The sequence below is a fragment of the Scyliorhinus torazame genome, chromosome 9, assembly GCF_047496885.1.
Source record: "Scyliorhinus torazame isolate Kashiwa2021f chromosome 9, sScyTor2.1, whole genome shotgun sequence".
Classification (NCBI taxonomy): Eukaryota; Metazoa; Chordata; class Chondrichthyes; order Carcharhiniformes; family Scyliorhinidae; genus Scyliorhinus; species Scyliorhinus torazame.
Window position 1 is genome coordinate 60,436,048 of NC_092715.1, and position 16,231 is coordinate 60,452,278.

Below are 16,231 nucleotides of genomic sequence, written 5' to 3' on the forward strand. Positions count from 1 at the left end.
GTTTGGTATGGGGCCCGGAGCAACAAGAGTTCCTGCGGCGCTGTGTGGAAGAGCTGAAGAAGGAGGTGTTGGCCCCGATGCTACAGGCGATTGAAGGGCTAAAGGAGGCGCAGAGGACCCAGGAGTTGGAGCTTCGGGTCGTGAAGGCAAAGGCTGCGGAGAATGAGGATGAAATACAGGGCCTGGTGGGAAGGACAGAGACTTAAAAGGCACAGCACAAAAGGTGTGTGGAGAGGTTGGAAGCCCTGGAGAATAACTCGAGGAGGAAGAATTTAAGAGTCTTGGGTCTTCCCGAAGGCACAGAGGGGGCGGACGTCGAGGCATATGTGAGCACGATGCTTCACTCGCTAATGGGATCGGAGGCCCCGACGGGCCCTTTGGAGGTGGAGGGAGCTTATCGAGTTCTGGCGCGAAGACCAAAGGCAGGAGAAATACCTCGAGCCATAGTGGTGAGGTTTCACCGCTACAATGACAGAGAGATGGTTCTAAGATGGGCGAAGAAAACTCGGAGCTGCAGGTGGGAGAACGCGGTGATCTGCGTGTACCAGGATTGGAGTGTGGAGGTGGCGAGAAGGAGGGCAAGTTTCAACCGGGCCAAGGCGGTGCTCCACAAAAAGGTTAAATTTGGAATGTTGCAGCCGGCGAGACTGTGGGTCACACACCAAGGGAAGCACCACTACTTTGAGACGGCAGAAGAGGCGTGGACATTCATTGTGGATGAGATGCTGGAATAGTCTGGCGAGAGAAAAAGCTTCTGTAATAAAGTGGTGGCGTGATTATGTGGGACGAGGAAGGGGAAGGGGGGGGATTTTTTCAATTTTGTAACTTTTCTCTTTTCCCCTCGTGGGGGGGGAGGGAGAGAGAGTATGGGGAACTGTGGGCCGGTGGGAAGGAAAGGGGAAGGAGAAGGGAACTCTCCATCAGGGGCGGGGCCGAGTGGGAAACGCGGGCTTTGCTCCCGCGCTATGGTAATTGTGGCGGGAACGGGGATGCAGGAAGGAGGGGGCCTCGCACAATGAGGGGCCGAGGACAAACGGGGGAAGCTGAGGTCAGCCAGAGTTTGCTGACTTCTGGGAGCAACATACTAGAAAGGGATCTAGCGGGGCGGGGGGGGGGGAAAGAGTTGGAGTTAACTGGGTTGCTGCTGCTAAGGGGAAGTGGGAGCTGTTATGGGGCGGGGTGGTCGGGACGGGAGAGCACTGTCGGTGGGATATACGGGTACGTGGGAACCGGGTGAGGAGCTGGGTTAGAAAAGGGGATGGCTAGTCGACATCCATGTGGGGGGGGGGGGGGGGGGGGGGTAGGGGTAAAGAGCCCCCCAACCCGGTTGATCACGTGGAACAGGAGCAATCCAATTTAGGGTTCAAGAAACAGTCTCCACCCAGAATCATCTGATGCGAGTCTAAATCTGGGAGGGCGTTGACCAGGGAGTTTATGAAGCTTGGGTCATCCCAATTTGGAGTATAAATATTCACCAAAATAACTGGAGTGTTTTTCCAGTGAACCAGCGACCATTGGGGTCATCCATAATGCGGGACGGATTAAATTGTACTTTGTGGATTAGTATTGCCGTGCCTCACGCCCTACCATTAAAACCTGAGTGAAAGACTTGTCCCACTCAATTTTTGGGAAGCCTCATCTGGTCCTTCAACCGATCTCCTGTAGGAACACTACTCGTGGGTCCAGACCTTCAAATGTGGAAAGATCCTAGCCCGCTTCACTAGTCCATTCAAACCCCTCTCCTTCCAGGGGCTGGTTTAGCACAGTGGGCTAAATAGCTGGTTTGTAATGCAGAACAATGCCAGCAGCACGGGTTCAATTCCCGTACCAGCCTCCCCGAACAGGCGCTGCAATGTGGCGACTTAGGGGCTTTTCACAGTAACTTCATTGAAGCCTACTTGTGACACTAAGCGAATGTTATTATAAGGCAGAAAGGAGAACCGCTACCGCCAGTCAGCCATTACATATGTAGTTCAGCAAGCAAGGAATTTTGTAACACCACAGCGAGCAGATCCCACCAGGACAGCGGTCTGTACCGGTCCTAAGGCTGGACAAGTACAAATTAGTGAACAACGTCAGAGTACCAGCTATAGCCCCCTCCCTCCCTGTACCCGCAATCTCCAACAAAAGTATCAAACTTGTATTAAACCTAATCTTTTTTTTTTCAGAAAATATTTTATTGAGGCATTTATAATTTTAACAATTTTAAACATCAAATTTCGACAAGAACTAAAACACAATATAACCAACACAAACCACAGCCAACATGGCTTATGTAAACAGTGCCACCTTCTCCGTTAGTTTTCATGCCCTCACCGTCTCTCCAATGACTCCTCCCCACCCCCCCCCCCTCTCCGCTGACAGCTTAATTTTTTTCAAGTCAATGAGCGGCTGCCACCTCTGAGCAAACCCCTGCAACGAACCCCTCGACAAATTTAATTTTCTCAAATTAAATTTCTCGCCATGTCGTTAACCCATACCCCCGACTTTGGGGGTTCCGAGTCCCTCCATCCTAGTATGATCCGTCCCTGGGCCACAAGGGAGGCAAAGGCCAGGACATCTGCCTCTCGCCCCCTGGGCTCCCGGGTCTTCCGGCACACCAAAGATCGCCACCTCTGGACTCTGCACTACCCTCACTTGTAAGACCTCTGAAATGACGCCAGCAAACCCCTGCCAGAAAACCCTTGGCCTCGGGCATGCCCAAAACATATGGACATGGTTCACAGGACTCCCCTGCACAGCGCCCACACCTATCCTCCACTTCCTCAAAGAACCTACTCATCCGGGCCACAGTCATGTGTTCCCTGTGAACCACCTTGAATTATATCAGACTGAGCCTGGCGCATGACGAGGATGAATTAACTGTCCTCCCATAATCCAACCTTCAGCTCCCCACCCAGATCTTCTTCCCACTTCCTCTTCACAGTGGTTTAGCAGGTTGAGCTGGTTTAGCTCACTGGGCTAAATCGCTGGCTTTTAAAGCAGACCAAGGCAGGCCAGCAGCATGGTTCAAGTCCCGTACCAGCTTCCCCGAACAGGCGCCGGAATGTGGCGACTAGAGGCTTTTCACAGTAACTTCATTGAAGCCTACTCGTGACAATAAGCAATTTTCTTTTCATTTTCATTTCATTTCACATGCCTCCGCTCCAGCAGCATCTTCACCCGTGAGGTTTTACCCGCCCAGACAAATCCCGAGATCACTGCATTCACTTTTTGAAGAAAACCCTGGGGACAAAAAAGTAGGAGGCTCTGAAAAACAAGCAAAAGCCTCGGGTGGACCGTCATTTTAACTGTCTGAACCCGCCCTGCCAATGACGACGGGAGTGCATCCCACCACCTGGATACCCAAATATCGAAAGCTCCCTCCCACCACTTTGTACGGCATCTCACCCAATCTCTTCTCCTGCAATCTCACCCAATCCTCACCTGGATTGCAAAGACCTCACTCTTACCCATTTTCAATTTGTATCCCGAGAACCGGCCAAATTCCTCTAATATCCCTATAATCCCTCCAATCCCTTCAGTAGGTCCGGTATGTACAAAAGTAAATCATCCGCGTAAAGAGAGACCCTGTTCCCCAGCCCCGCACCATCCATACCAGACCCTCGACATTTTTAATGCCAATGCCAACAGCTCTATAGCCACAGCAAACAACAGTGGGAGAAGTGGACATCCCTGCCTCGTCCCCTGGTGTAACCTGAAGTAATCCAATCTCACCCGATTCGTCCGCACACTCGCCACCAGTGTCTGGTATAGCAACCTGGCCCAGTCCACTAATCCCTGCCCAAACTCAAACCGCCCCGGACCTCCCATAAGTAATTCCCACTCCACCCGATCAAAGGCCTTCTTTGCATCCGTGGCCATCACCACCACAACCGCGTGCCCCTCTGGAGGCATCATAATTACATTAAGCAACCTCCTAATGTTGGTCGTCAAATGTCACCCTGTAACAAATCCCACCTGGTCCTCCCCTATTACGCCTGGGAAGCAGTCTTCGATCCTCGTAGCCAGGATCTTCGTCAGTAGTTTGGCATCTACATTTAAGAGGGAGATCGGTCTGTATGACAGTTTTCTGGGTCCTTATCCCTCTTTAAAATGAGGGAGATCGATGCCTGTGACAACGCGGGGGGAGCACTCACAACTCCTTTGCTTCATTGAAGGCCCTTACCAACAGTGGCCCCAACACCCCTGAGAACCTCTTGTAACATTTCACCGCGTACCCGTTCAGTCCTGGGGCCTTGCCCGATTGCATCATCTCCAGCCCCCCTACTACTTCTATAAGCCCAATTGGTTCCCCCAGGCCCTCCACCAACTCCTCAGCAACCTTCGGAAACTCCAACCCTCCCATAAACCGCCTCATCCCCTCTTTCCCTGCTCGGGGTTCCACCTCGTACAATTAGCTGTAAAACTCCCTATTCACCCCTGCCGGGCCAAGACCGTATTCCCACCTGTGTCCTTCACTTTCCCAATCTCTCTCGCCACTTGTCAACTGGTGCGCTAACAACCTGTTTGCTTTCTCTCCATACTCCTATACCACTCCTCTTGCCCTTCTCACTTGCCCTACCCATCCCTTCCTCCGCCTAATCTGGTTCACCACCCTCCGGTGAGTCTCATGTAGCATGGCCACATCTGCCTTCAATCGCTCAAGTGTGCGAACACACGGGCCCTTTTGACGGGCCCATTCAATCCTCCAACCATAGTCCCTCCTAAGCCAGCCTCTGGCCCGTGTCCCACACCTCCCCAGGCCCCCCTCGGCGCCCACCGTCATCGATCCACCTCCCCTTACACTTTAAAAGCTCTACCCCTGTCAACAGTACTTCTCACCCCCGCCCCCCCCCCCCTCCCACCCCCCAAAGATTCCCCAGCAACAACCCTGCTCCCATGCCCCCACTAACCTTCCACTCACTGCGCTTCTGTGAACTAGCCCATCCAGCTAGCCTGGCAGCCCCGCCCATGGCGCCTAGCATCCTACACCCCCACTGTTTCCCCTTCTTCCACCTCCGTCGACCACTGAGCTGGTAGGGCCACTTCCTGCCCCTCCACCATCTCTAGGTGCATCGCAGGCGGCGCACCAGCTCCAACCGAATGATTCCCTCTTTTTCGACCGCTTCTGGCCCTCTGCTCCATGCACCAGAGGGTCAGTCTCTTCCCCTCACTCTCCTGCACCTTTTTCCGCCTCGCATCTACCTGTTAACCGGGGAAAAGGTCCAAAAAAAACGCCACATGCGGGAGCCACCAAATATGCGAGCACTCACTCCATGGCCGCCACCGGAAGTGAAACTTAAACTCTAACAGAATAATCTAAGCTCCCCCTCGTCACGTGTTTGCGAGTAGGAGCTGCAGAATACCCACATATTTATTACTTCCCATCTCTAGCCATAGGGCACGGTTGTCCCAGGTTCGATTCCTGGCTTGGTTCACTATCTGTGTGGAGTCTGTACGGTCTCCCAGTGTTTGCGTGGGTTTCCTCCGGGTGCTCAGGTTTCCTCCCACAGTCCAAAGATGTTCAGGTTAGGTGGAGTGGCCATGCTAAATTGCCCTTAGTGTCCAAAAAGGTTAGGTGGGGTTACTGGGTTATGGGGATAGGGTGGAGGTGTGGCTTAAGTGGGGTGCTCTTCCCAAGGTCTGGTGCAGATTTGATGGGCCGAATGGCCTCCTTCTGCACTATAAATTCGATGATGATTCTATGAGAGAGCTAAAAAGCTCTCCAACCAACCCTACATTAAAAGTGGAGAAACTTCACTAACAAAATAAAAAATAAAAAATTCACAAAACAGCCCAGTGGCACTGACAGCACTATAAGGGCAATATATACAGAATTAGTATGACAAAAAAAAACCACTTCAACAGTAATAACTTTACAGAGTAAATCAGTCCTATAAGCAACAATAGTGTAACTTTCGAACACACAGCAATTTAACTTTTAGACAACAATAGAGAAAGATTTAGGCAGAATTCAAACAAGTTTCTTAAATGTTTACTTCTCTGGGGAGTCAAGAGAAGTGATCCTTTCCTTCGGCCAAGACTCAAGACCGGCCGGGCAAAGTAGCCCAAACTGGATACCCTTCTTGAATAGGGCAGATTTTGCCCCATTAAATGCTGCTCTTTCTTTTGGCAACTCAGCACTATGGGCCTGGTAAAGCCGGATCAAGTGACCTTCCCATTTAACACCTCAGTGCTCCCTGACCCATTGCAGAACCTGCTTTTTTATTTTCCTTTGAAGTTATGGAACCTCCAGATCATCTATAAAAGGGGGTTCCTCTGCACGAGGTCTTGGTGTGATGAGCCCGATCTAGTTCCCGGGGAGAACGACTTGAGCACCTTCTCGCCCACTATTTTGAGTAACGTGCCGGCTATGAATTCTGTGGGGATGTTGCCGCTGTTCCCTCCGGCAGACCCACGAGGCAGATGTTTTGCCTGTTCTCCAGGTCACTTATTTTATTCTTCAAAAGCTCATTCGAATCCAGGACCAAATTTTTCCAGCGTGTAATCTGATCACCTGTGGTCAGCGATGGCTACCTCCATATTTTTGGCTGTCACCCAACACTTTTCTATTTTTTTTAATCCAGCCCTTCCAATTGGCTCGAAATTTGGCTTTGAGATTCATCTACCGACCTTTTTTACTGCTCCAGCCAGCTTCTGAAACTGAGGAGCACGTCTGGCTCCCCCTCAGAGCGTCTCCTGGTGGGTGCCCTCCTCTCGCATCTGCCAGAAGCCCAAAGGGTGGGAGATTTAGAGGGGATTTTGAGAAAAAGAAAATTCACTGAGGTTGGTGGAATTCTGGAACTCACTGCCTGAAGGGGTAGTAGAGGCAGGAACCCTCCCCAGATCAGCACTTGGAACACCACACCATACAAGGCTACGGACCAAGTGCTGGAAAATGGGATTAGAACAGATAGGTGCTAGATGGCCGGCACAGACACGATAGGCAGAAGGGCCTCTTTTTGTGCTGTAAATCTCTGGTGACACTATGCTGCATTCGCCCTTTGTACTCAGTCACCGATCATAATTGTTTATGTTTACTCGGCGTGCAATTTTATATTCATTGTCGTGCATATTGATCTGGTGTGAACTCTGTTCTAATAACTTAATTTATCAAAGTAAGTATTTATATTTACAGAAGTAAAGTTACAATTCTGCCCTAAAACAAACACTCCATGGGATTAGTGAAGGAAATAGTTTGTATTTATATAATGAATTAAGCATCTCACAGGTCCCAGGGGCTGAAACCAACATTGTAATTCAGGAGTCTGATTGCTATCAAGTAAATAATGAATAGGTTAAATACAATTTGCATGCAAGACTGAATGCGCACTCTGAAATTGTAACAAAATGGTAGCCCAACAAAAGTTTTGCTTATTAAATTTTGCTTCAAGTTAATTTCTCTTGTTGCCAGACTAATTTGAGAATATTTGACTTGCAAGCAGAGCAATAAAAATTTAGTTTTGAAAGGTGAAAATTGTTTCTTCAGAAAATGATTTAACAGTTCAGGTACATGTTGACTTGGCTTCACTACTTTTAATATGATCACTGATGCGAACATCCTGTTTTTAGGAAATTGAGCGACTGAAGAAGGATATCGAAGGAGCTCGGCAGCTGGAGGCACAGAGGGATACATTGTCACAACAGTTACAGGTAAGTGTTACGGTTGCTCCCCCTCCATTCCGATTTCTTGGTCACTCGTGTGTTACTTCCCTATAGATCCTGACTTCTGCCATCTACTGTATTTCACCTTTTTGAGTCTGAGGTGTGCGCAATCCAGATTGTAGATTTTTCTATTGCTCAATATAAACTTTTAGACAATCAGAAGTGCCTTCTGTTAACAATGTAATAACATTCCAAAAGATGATGCTTTCTTTATGAAGGAAGACTGAGGTTGCAGGGACAAATGGGAGACAAAAACACTTGATTCTGCATTGCATCTCCTGCCAATGGAGACACTGATGTAGGAAGGAAATCATTACCTAAATGGCAAATATTGTATGACTCAATGGGCTGGAGCCTTTTTCCAAAAATCACCATACTTTGGTAATGCTTGTGTAACATACACATTGGAGAGTTTTATAATGCACTAAGTAATTCCAAAGGGCTGGCACTTCCAGTTGTCTGCAACTTAAAATTTTCATGTGTGCAAGATGGTCTGGATTTGAAGCACATGGGCAGCATTTGGCAGAATCAATAACTGGTGTGCAGTCATTGCATTCATCTGTTTACAATCTACTGGTAGTCTTTTGACCCATAATTGTGTGTTTTATATAAAACCGCTCTGAATCCTAAGGGGGGGGGGGGAAGGGGCAGAAATATGCCCTACAGTGTTCTTAATATTAGTGGAACTATTTTAGAACACTAGCACAATTTTACCCTCCATGTTATTCATGAGTAAGTACTGTCTATAATCTGCTTTGGGAGTGGGCAAGATATTGCTCTGTGGAAATGACTGCAAGAATGGGTTAATCTTTTGTGACAGAGCTTGTACTTCAGCTTGGAATTCAGTGGATAAAGTTGTCAGTTTGAGGGAGTTAGATGACTTTCAGTTTCCAGCAACCCTTCCAAAATTTGTGCAAAAAAATATTGTGAATACATAACAGTTAATGACATTTCTGTTCAATGAGTTTACAGCTTCTAAGCTCAAGATAACAATTTCTTAGCACCAAAAAGTTAGTGGAATTCAGAACCATCTTGAAGTTCAGGACCTTTTTTAAAAAGAAAATTGAGATAGCTTTTGACTATCTTTTTGTCTGGAATATACTGTGTGTCAGTCTCCTTTCTTTCATGTACTTTCAGAGTAATATCAGTTTCTCCATTTTTAAGTTGTGAATGCTTATTAATATTGAACCATTTTTTTCTGTCTTCAATGCCAACTAGCTATAGTTTACTTGAAATGTAGTTCTATTAAAGGGGTATTCCTGTGGATATTTGATTAAAGCGGCTTCCACTTTTTGTCCATCCTTTAAAGAATGTTTTTGTTTCTTAAAAAAAAAAAAATAGGCTAGAATCCTTATTGCAATTAAATAGAATTCTAGATCTTTGTTCTTCCAGTTGCTGATGACAACTCTGTATCCTTCTAGTTAGGGAAGGCATTCTCGATGAAATGCACACAAATCCTGAGCTCTACAGCACCTTTGCTATTTGAGAAAAGCTGTCTACTCAGGCCTACCAAGTCACTTCAGACAACATGCAGACTGATTAAATCTACCGAAGAATTATTTAATAAAAATGACTGAGCAAATTTTTTTTAAAGCTTCCATAAACCCTCGTATTGGAAGAACTATTTGAAGGGTCACTGCTTTCACTGTCAAACATCCTTCACCTACCCAAATGGTGCTAATTTAAAGCCCTTTCTTTCAAGAAAGAGTAGTACATATAGATTCTGCTATGTGTTGTCTGAAATTCTTGTGTGCTTTTCATTTCTTTCCTTTCCCTATATTCAGGACCAAAATAGAACCATATAGCAAATACAAAGTATGCACATTTTCTGGTTTCCTAAATGTAACCATTGATCTTTTATAGAGCCATATAGTAACTACTGTTAGTTTCATAGGTTTCATTAATATTCTTCTAGATTTATAATCTTGTTTGTATTGTAACTTAAGCTGTTAAGATTGCGCTTGGATAACTCAAACTTCAAGAAACCTTGGTCCAGATCCATATTCAGAGTGCATGCCCAAAGTTACATAACTAACTTTTGGCCCAGGTATAGAAGCTATTTGTTTTGAAGAATCACAGACTAGCAAATTTGCCTGAAAGTATGAAGGCAGATTTGAAGTTTGATTATTTCAAGTTCTGAGTCTGGCTGATTTATTAAGTGAAAGTATTTAAAAATTGTGCAAAGCTGTTAGTAATGAACTTAAAACAAAAACGAAAATAAAATCCAAGAAACCATAGCTCCATATTTGGATTGACCTGTGCTGTTTGAATCATTTCCTGAATCTAGGTTTCTCTATAGTGTATGGATGAGTTATTTTGCAAGCAGTAACTGGTCATTCCACTTGCTGGGTGTTTTAAGTGGTTTTGAAGTTGCTGAAGTGCTCACACTTGAATTGTTGCTAACTGTTGAGCCTAAAGTTGCTTAAAGGTTGGGACTAAAATTTTCAAAGTAGAGAATGGAAACGGTTGTTCCTGCTGAATGAGTTCAAGTTGGTAACAGAAGAGTGGATGGCAAGTTATCTGAATTCTTATTTTATTCAACAATAGCAACTGAATAGTGTGCAAGAAATTGGTGTACTTTTTCTGAACTTCAGTGATAGAACTTCACTAAAATACTCCGTTTTTAAAAAAAAAAAAAGCACATCAAAGGCACGCAAAGCCTTTCCTGCATCAATGTTGCTACAACAGCCAGATGATTGAAGCTGCAGTGCAAAAAACGAGAGTTTCTAATAAGATGTGCAGTTATTGCTGGAGAAAATGCTACAATCCAGTGACAATGCAACGAACAATACTGTTGCTGAGACAAACTTAAAGACTCTCATGGATACAGAATGGCAATGCCATGATTGACACAACGTACATCGCTTCTACATGAAATGTGATCAAGTTTGTGACTTATTTAGCACACTACACAAGGCAGCCTTGTGTTCATGTCGCAGAACCGACTAAAAGTTAATGTTTGATCTGAAACGAGGAGGAAATTCAACAATTCTGCTGGCTACAGGCAAAATGATTGTAACCTTCGGCTAGGCTCTGGTTCCTCTGGTAGACGACAATAGCTGGCTTTCTCAGATTCTTGCTACAGTGGACAATGATGTTTACCTTTGCTGTTACCGTCAAAACCAAGCATCTGGGAACAAACGGACTGGGCAGTAAAGATATTAACGTTAAATTGATTGACTTGGGACCCAAGATAGACTGAACTTCATGTAATGTTTTTAAGAAGCCTTTTCTATAAAAGTGTAAAATTGAAAACTGCAAGTCTTAATAATAAATACTTGATGTATGTTTTAAATGCATAATGTAATCTAGTCCACAATGGGAACAATTAAGCTGTTGTTGAGCAAAATGAACATGTTTAAACTAAATTTTGTTTTCTAAAATGTTCTTGCTTTATTAAATGAGAATTATTTTTAAAAAGGAGATTTAAATGGACAGTTAATTTTCTGCAAGGCTTCTGCGCCTGACCTTGTGGACCAGAACTAAAGTAGTTGAATTTGACAAAAAAACAAAGGTTTGAGCAGTGACTTTTGAAAGAAAGCTTGCAGATGTTTCCTTAGGAAGACTCCGTTTTTTGATAAAAAACCTCACATGGTCATTGGATTTGAATCCAGTATATGCAGAAGAAAAGCATCCATCTTCAGTGGGATCATCTTTAGAACGTAAAATTAGCCAACAACTTTAGCTTCAACCAGTTACTGGTTTTAAAAAAGAGAAGTCGACTTCACATTTCTGAATGGATTGTCCTGCTGCGCTGTCTCAATAAACATTTACAAACCTGTAGTGTGATCTGAATTTTTTTCTTGCTGTTTGCATTAGGTGCATATGCATAATACGGTGAAGCTTTCAGGAGAGTTTAGCTAAATCAAAATACATTTGGAGAGTTAGCAGCATTAAAAGTTGACAAAGGGTAACTATTTTATTAATCATTTGGAGAAATTTCTTATTCTGAAAGGGCAATTGGCCTATTTATATTGTAGGATATGGAGTTAGGTGGGCACTCTTACTTGTACATTGCCATTCTAAGCACTGTACCCAGGTGATCCAGTGTACCCTATCGTAGGAACAAGAAAATATATCCCTATCTTTGATAATGAGAAAAACAATTTGGTGGTATGCTTCCTTGTAATAAGTCTCAATTGCTTGCTTTTAAAAGTGTAATTTGAAATAGTGTGATGGACAAGCCTAGTATTATTTCACTCTATCGACTTTAACCAATATAATTTCTGCTGCTCCTGGCCAACATAATCTGTAGACACATGCATCAATGGTACCTGGCTCTACTGCTGTCACTTTTTTGATCGCCACTGCTTTGATGCTGTCAGACTCTTTGCCATTCAGTATTAATTAGGCCATTACTTCCTAGACTTGAATGTTGGGAAGACTGATGCAATTAGCTTCCATCTCCAGCAGGGATTCCATTAACCGCCAGAGCCAGCTTGGCTTTGCCAGTCATTTCACAATCTGAGTTCTGCTCAACTCTGAGCTGACTTTTTGTTTCCATACAGAGATGGCCTGCTTCCAGTTTGATAACATTGGCAGCTCTTTTCCCCCAGCTTAAACTTTCAGCAGCTGAAACCCTCATTTATATCATAACAATGAAATCAATATACAGAACACGAGCAGGCTATTTGCCCATCTGTTCCTTTATCTCAGCCGATCAACATATCTTTCTATTCCCTTTTCCTTTTGAAAGTATTTAAGCCATTTGCCTCAATCGCATCCTGCAGTCACAAATTCCACACCAACTACTGAGTAAATTTTTCCTCGTTCTGGTTCCATCTTTAACTTTTTGCACTTCTGTCCTTTTTGTTTCCAATAGTACTGAAACTCATAACTGAACACAATACTCCAGATGCAACTCGACCAGCCTCCTGTGCGAGTTTAGGATAATTCTATAAACATCAGGTTTTGATTTGCTTTGCTAATCCCTGATCCTCCTCCAACAACCTGCACCTATCCAAAGCTCAGCTAATTGAATCTCGGCCTGAGCCCTGATTACTTTACTTTCACATGACTCCTGGCCCACCAGCATCTCGATTTGTTTCCGAACCCTTACTCTTTCCAAACCTCCAATCTCTTACAGCTGTGTCTTCCCTCACCTAATTCACAGCAGTTGAAATTTCCTTACTCATATTTCAACCTGTCTATCACACTCTTCTATGAGTTCTTTAATGGTCGCCTTGTTGATCAAGCCTTTGGTAATTGTCTCTAAAAGCTTGGAGCCATGCTTTTCCCAAAACGTTACACTTTATATTAAAAAAAAACACTTTTTTAAGGAGCTGTATCATTGTAAAATATTTTAGTAAGGCTCCCTGATGCTTTAAGGCAAGATGTTAAGGTGGCCTATTTTAAAAGAGCTGAACAATTGGCTGTAATCTTAAATCTGAAAATCTTACTGGGCAGTAGTTTTCAGCAGTCCACTTTCCCAGCCTCGTGGAGCAGACAACCGTTTAAAATTTGTTTCGCTGTCATTGTAGCCTTTCTGCAGTGACCACAGTAGGTCAGTTTAACTGCAGCCTTAAGGAACCATGTTGGGTAACTTGTGGTGGGCGATCGACTTTCCTTGCAACCCACAGTGTTCGATGTGCATAATATGGGGAAAATATTAAGGGAAGTTGAGCGTTTACTGTTTTTGCAAATGTTTAAAAATCCAATATAGATTGAACGCTAGTATTGCTGGACACATTTTAGTAATCCCTTGTCCTACCCCTATAACTGGCCAAAGATCAACTTTGGGGAGGATTTAAAATGTGTTATGATTCCGCAATTTATAGTTAAAATTAGTGGTCATATCATCACTTTAATATTGGGGTTACATTCCCAATGAGATTGAAACTTGTTTTAACAAAACTTTAACATTTCTTTTTTTTTAAAAATAAAAAAATTTAGGGTACCCAATTCTTTTTTTTCAATTAAGGGGCAATTTAGCATGGCCAATTCACCTATCTGCACATCTTTGGGTTGTGGGGGTGAGACCCACGCAGACACTGGGAAAATGTGCAAACTCAACACGGGACAGTGGGCCGGGATCGAACCCGGGTCCTCAGTGCCGTGAGGCAGCAGTGCTAACCACTGCACCACCATGCCACCCGCACTTTAACATTTCTAATGCAACATTTGAGCATTGTTAAAACTAAACTGTTAGCTCACGAAAAGTGATACATATATTTTTAATGAGGAAATGAGCTGTCAGTCTGGCATCCTTTATTGGTACGGTTTTAACTTGATACTTCATAATTGAGTCAATTCCACGCCTTATCCTTCTAAATTTAGTGCTGTCTTGTTGGTGGTAAACCCCTATGGCCCCACGCAACTTGTACAAAAGCAAATTATGTGAACCCAGGAGTTATAAACTAACCAGAGTGGCATGCACAGTGGAAATTAAGGATTACTAACATTTTGCAGGATGATACTCGTGTAGAGAGAATGTAGAGACTACAAGCAGTATTCTGCATGGACCTCAAAGCTCTGCTTCACAATATTGCTGATCTCATTTTAACCAGATAACTAAAACTGGTAGATTAGGATGTTTGGTAAATATCATTTTGGACGACAATCCTAATTCCACAGGGATTTGTAGGTTCATGAACTGTTGATTAATTTGAAAGAGAATTAATTTGAAAATCAAAGTTCTGCAATAAATTTGCCAGAGGAAGGTCAAGCTGATATTGAATCAAACTGATTCCGAATTGAGCCCAAGGCAAGGTTCCCACCACCAATGTTGACTTCTCTTCCGTTTTTGAGTTTGTTAAAACCAGAATAAATCAAGTTAAAACAATGATTATCGCTAGGGAGCAGTAAGTAGAGTTCTACTTGGAATCTCCTTTTGAGGCCTGCGCTGTTGATGCTAATGAATAATACAGAAGGGAGTAGTGCCAGTTAAATATAGTTTGTTGAATTATGTTGGTATTATAGTATTTAAAATAAAAACATGAAGGGTTACACGAGCGGGGGTTGAAAAAGATTTGGATTTGATTGTTCATTGAATATGTTCAGTTCATCTAAATGGCTATCAAGCAGACCAGGATTTGTATCTTAAACTTAAAATCTACACGTCTATCTCCAAGCACATGACACTCCAAGGCATAATTGGAGCAGAGTTAGCGAAGAATAATGGGGTGATTCAGCAGTGATGCTGATCGATTCATGGATGTTTACAGCACAGAAGGAGGCCATTCGGCTTATTGTGTCCACGCCTGTCAATTTGCTGTTGAGATTCCCAAAACAATTGAATGAAAACTTAATGCAAGTTTTTTATAAAAATCCAGATATCTTGTTGAGGCTTGATCTAGAAATAGAGGCTAAATAATTTGTTTTCATCATGACTCCAGTGGACAATTTCTGGTTGAGCAGGGTTGAAGATGCCCATAGGCAAGTCCAAAGTGATCTTCCATAGTTTTGCTGCTTAAAAACTCAACAAGAAAGAAGTGACATCTAATAAATTTGCTTTTAATTTAGAAATGTTTCATCATTTAATATCTATGTGCACCAAAAGTCACCATATTTCATCATTTATTTTCCAAAGTAAGTTATCCAATCAGAGATTTTATTCAATGCATTTGTTGCTTTATGCTCAAATTATATTGGAATTCCTTGTTTTTCTCCTAATGCTCAGTTTAAATTTTTTTTAGTTTGCACGGAATGTTTTTCAAAAAATTGAGTGGATCTTCCTGGGCCTTTAAACTGGATTGCACTTGAGTTCTTTAAAAGAGGATTCGGTGTAAATCCTCTCGGGAGGGTTGGGAATTTGTTTGTAGCTATTTGGATCAAACCTGTGCAGATGTTTAGCACAGGGCTAAATAGCTGGTTTTTAAAGCAGACCAAGGCAGGCTAGCAGTGCAGGTTCAATTCCTGTACCAGCCTCCCCGAACAGGTGCCGGAATGTGGCGACTAGGGGCTTTTCACCGTAACTTCATTTGAAGCCTACTTATGATAATGAGCGATTTTAATTTCATTTTCATTTCATGTTTACTTCAGACGTTTTAGAGGGATCAAGGATTTCCAAAACAAATTAAAGCCGGAGAAAGGAAGAGCGTGTGCAGTAGAATGTACAGAACAGAGTACTGCTGAAAAGTGAAACATGTTACATTACTGAACATTTCTTAACGCCCAGAAGCATGGGCTAGACTAAGTCTCCTGACAATGCCTCGGCTAATTAAAAGTGGCCATGTCAACCAATTGGCACCCATTTTCTCCTGTTGTAGATATTGAGTGTTTACAATTTGGTATTCTTGCATTTATCCTGATTAGACTGCAAGACTAAATGCTTCAGCGACAATTTTTTTTCATTCGTTCTTCGGATGTGGGTGTCGCTGGCTGGGCCAGCATTTGTTGCCCATCCCTAATTGCCCTTGAACTGAGTGACTTGTGAGGCCATTTCAGTGGGGGGCCAGTTATGAGTCAACCACATTGCTGCGGATCTGGAGTCACATGTAGGCCAGACCGAGTAAGGATGGCAGATTTCCTTCCCTGAAGGACATTAGTGAACCAGATGGGTTTTCACAACAATCGGCAATGGTTTCATGGTCATCATTAACAGGTTTCTCTTCAGCAAGAGACTGGAAAAAATTGATAATTATAC

At 43.6% G+C, this 16,231-nt stretch overlaps 1 protein-coding gene across 1 annotated transcript in view; it reads left to right on the plus strand.

The window, feature by feature from the left end:
• homer1b (homer scaffold protein 1b) overlaps nucleotides 1-16,231 on the plus strand; it is a 141,721-nt gene that overhangs the window by 94,064 nt on the left and 31,426 nt on the right. The window contains exon 8 of the mRNA XM_072515987.1: nucleotides 7,555-7,635. Coding sequence (XP_072372088.1) covers nucleotides 7,555-7,635 — 81 coding nt within the window. The remainder of the gene's footprint in view (nucleotides 1-7,554; nucleotides 7,636-16,231) is intronic.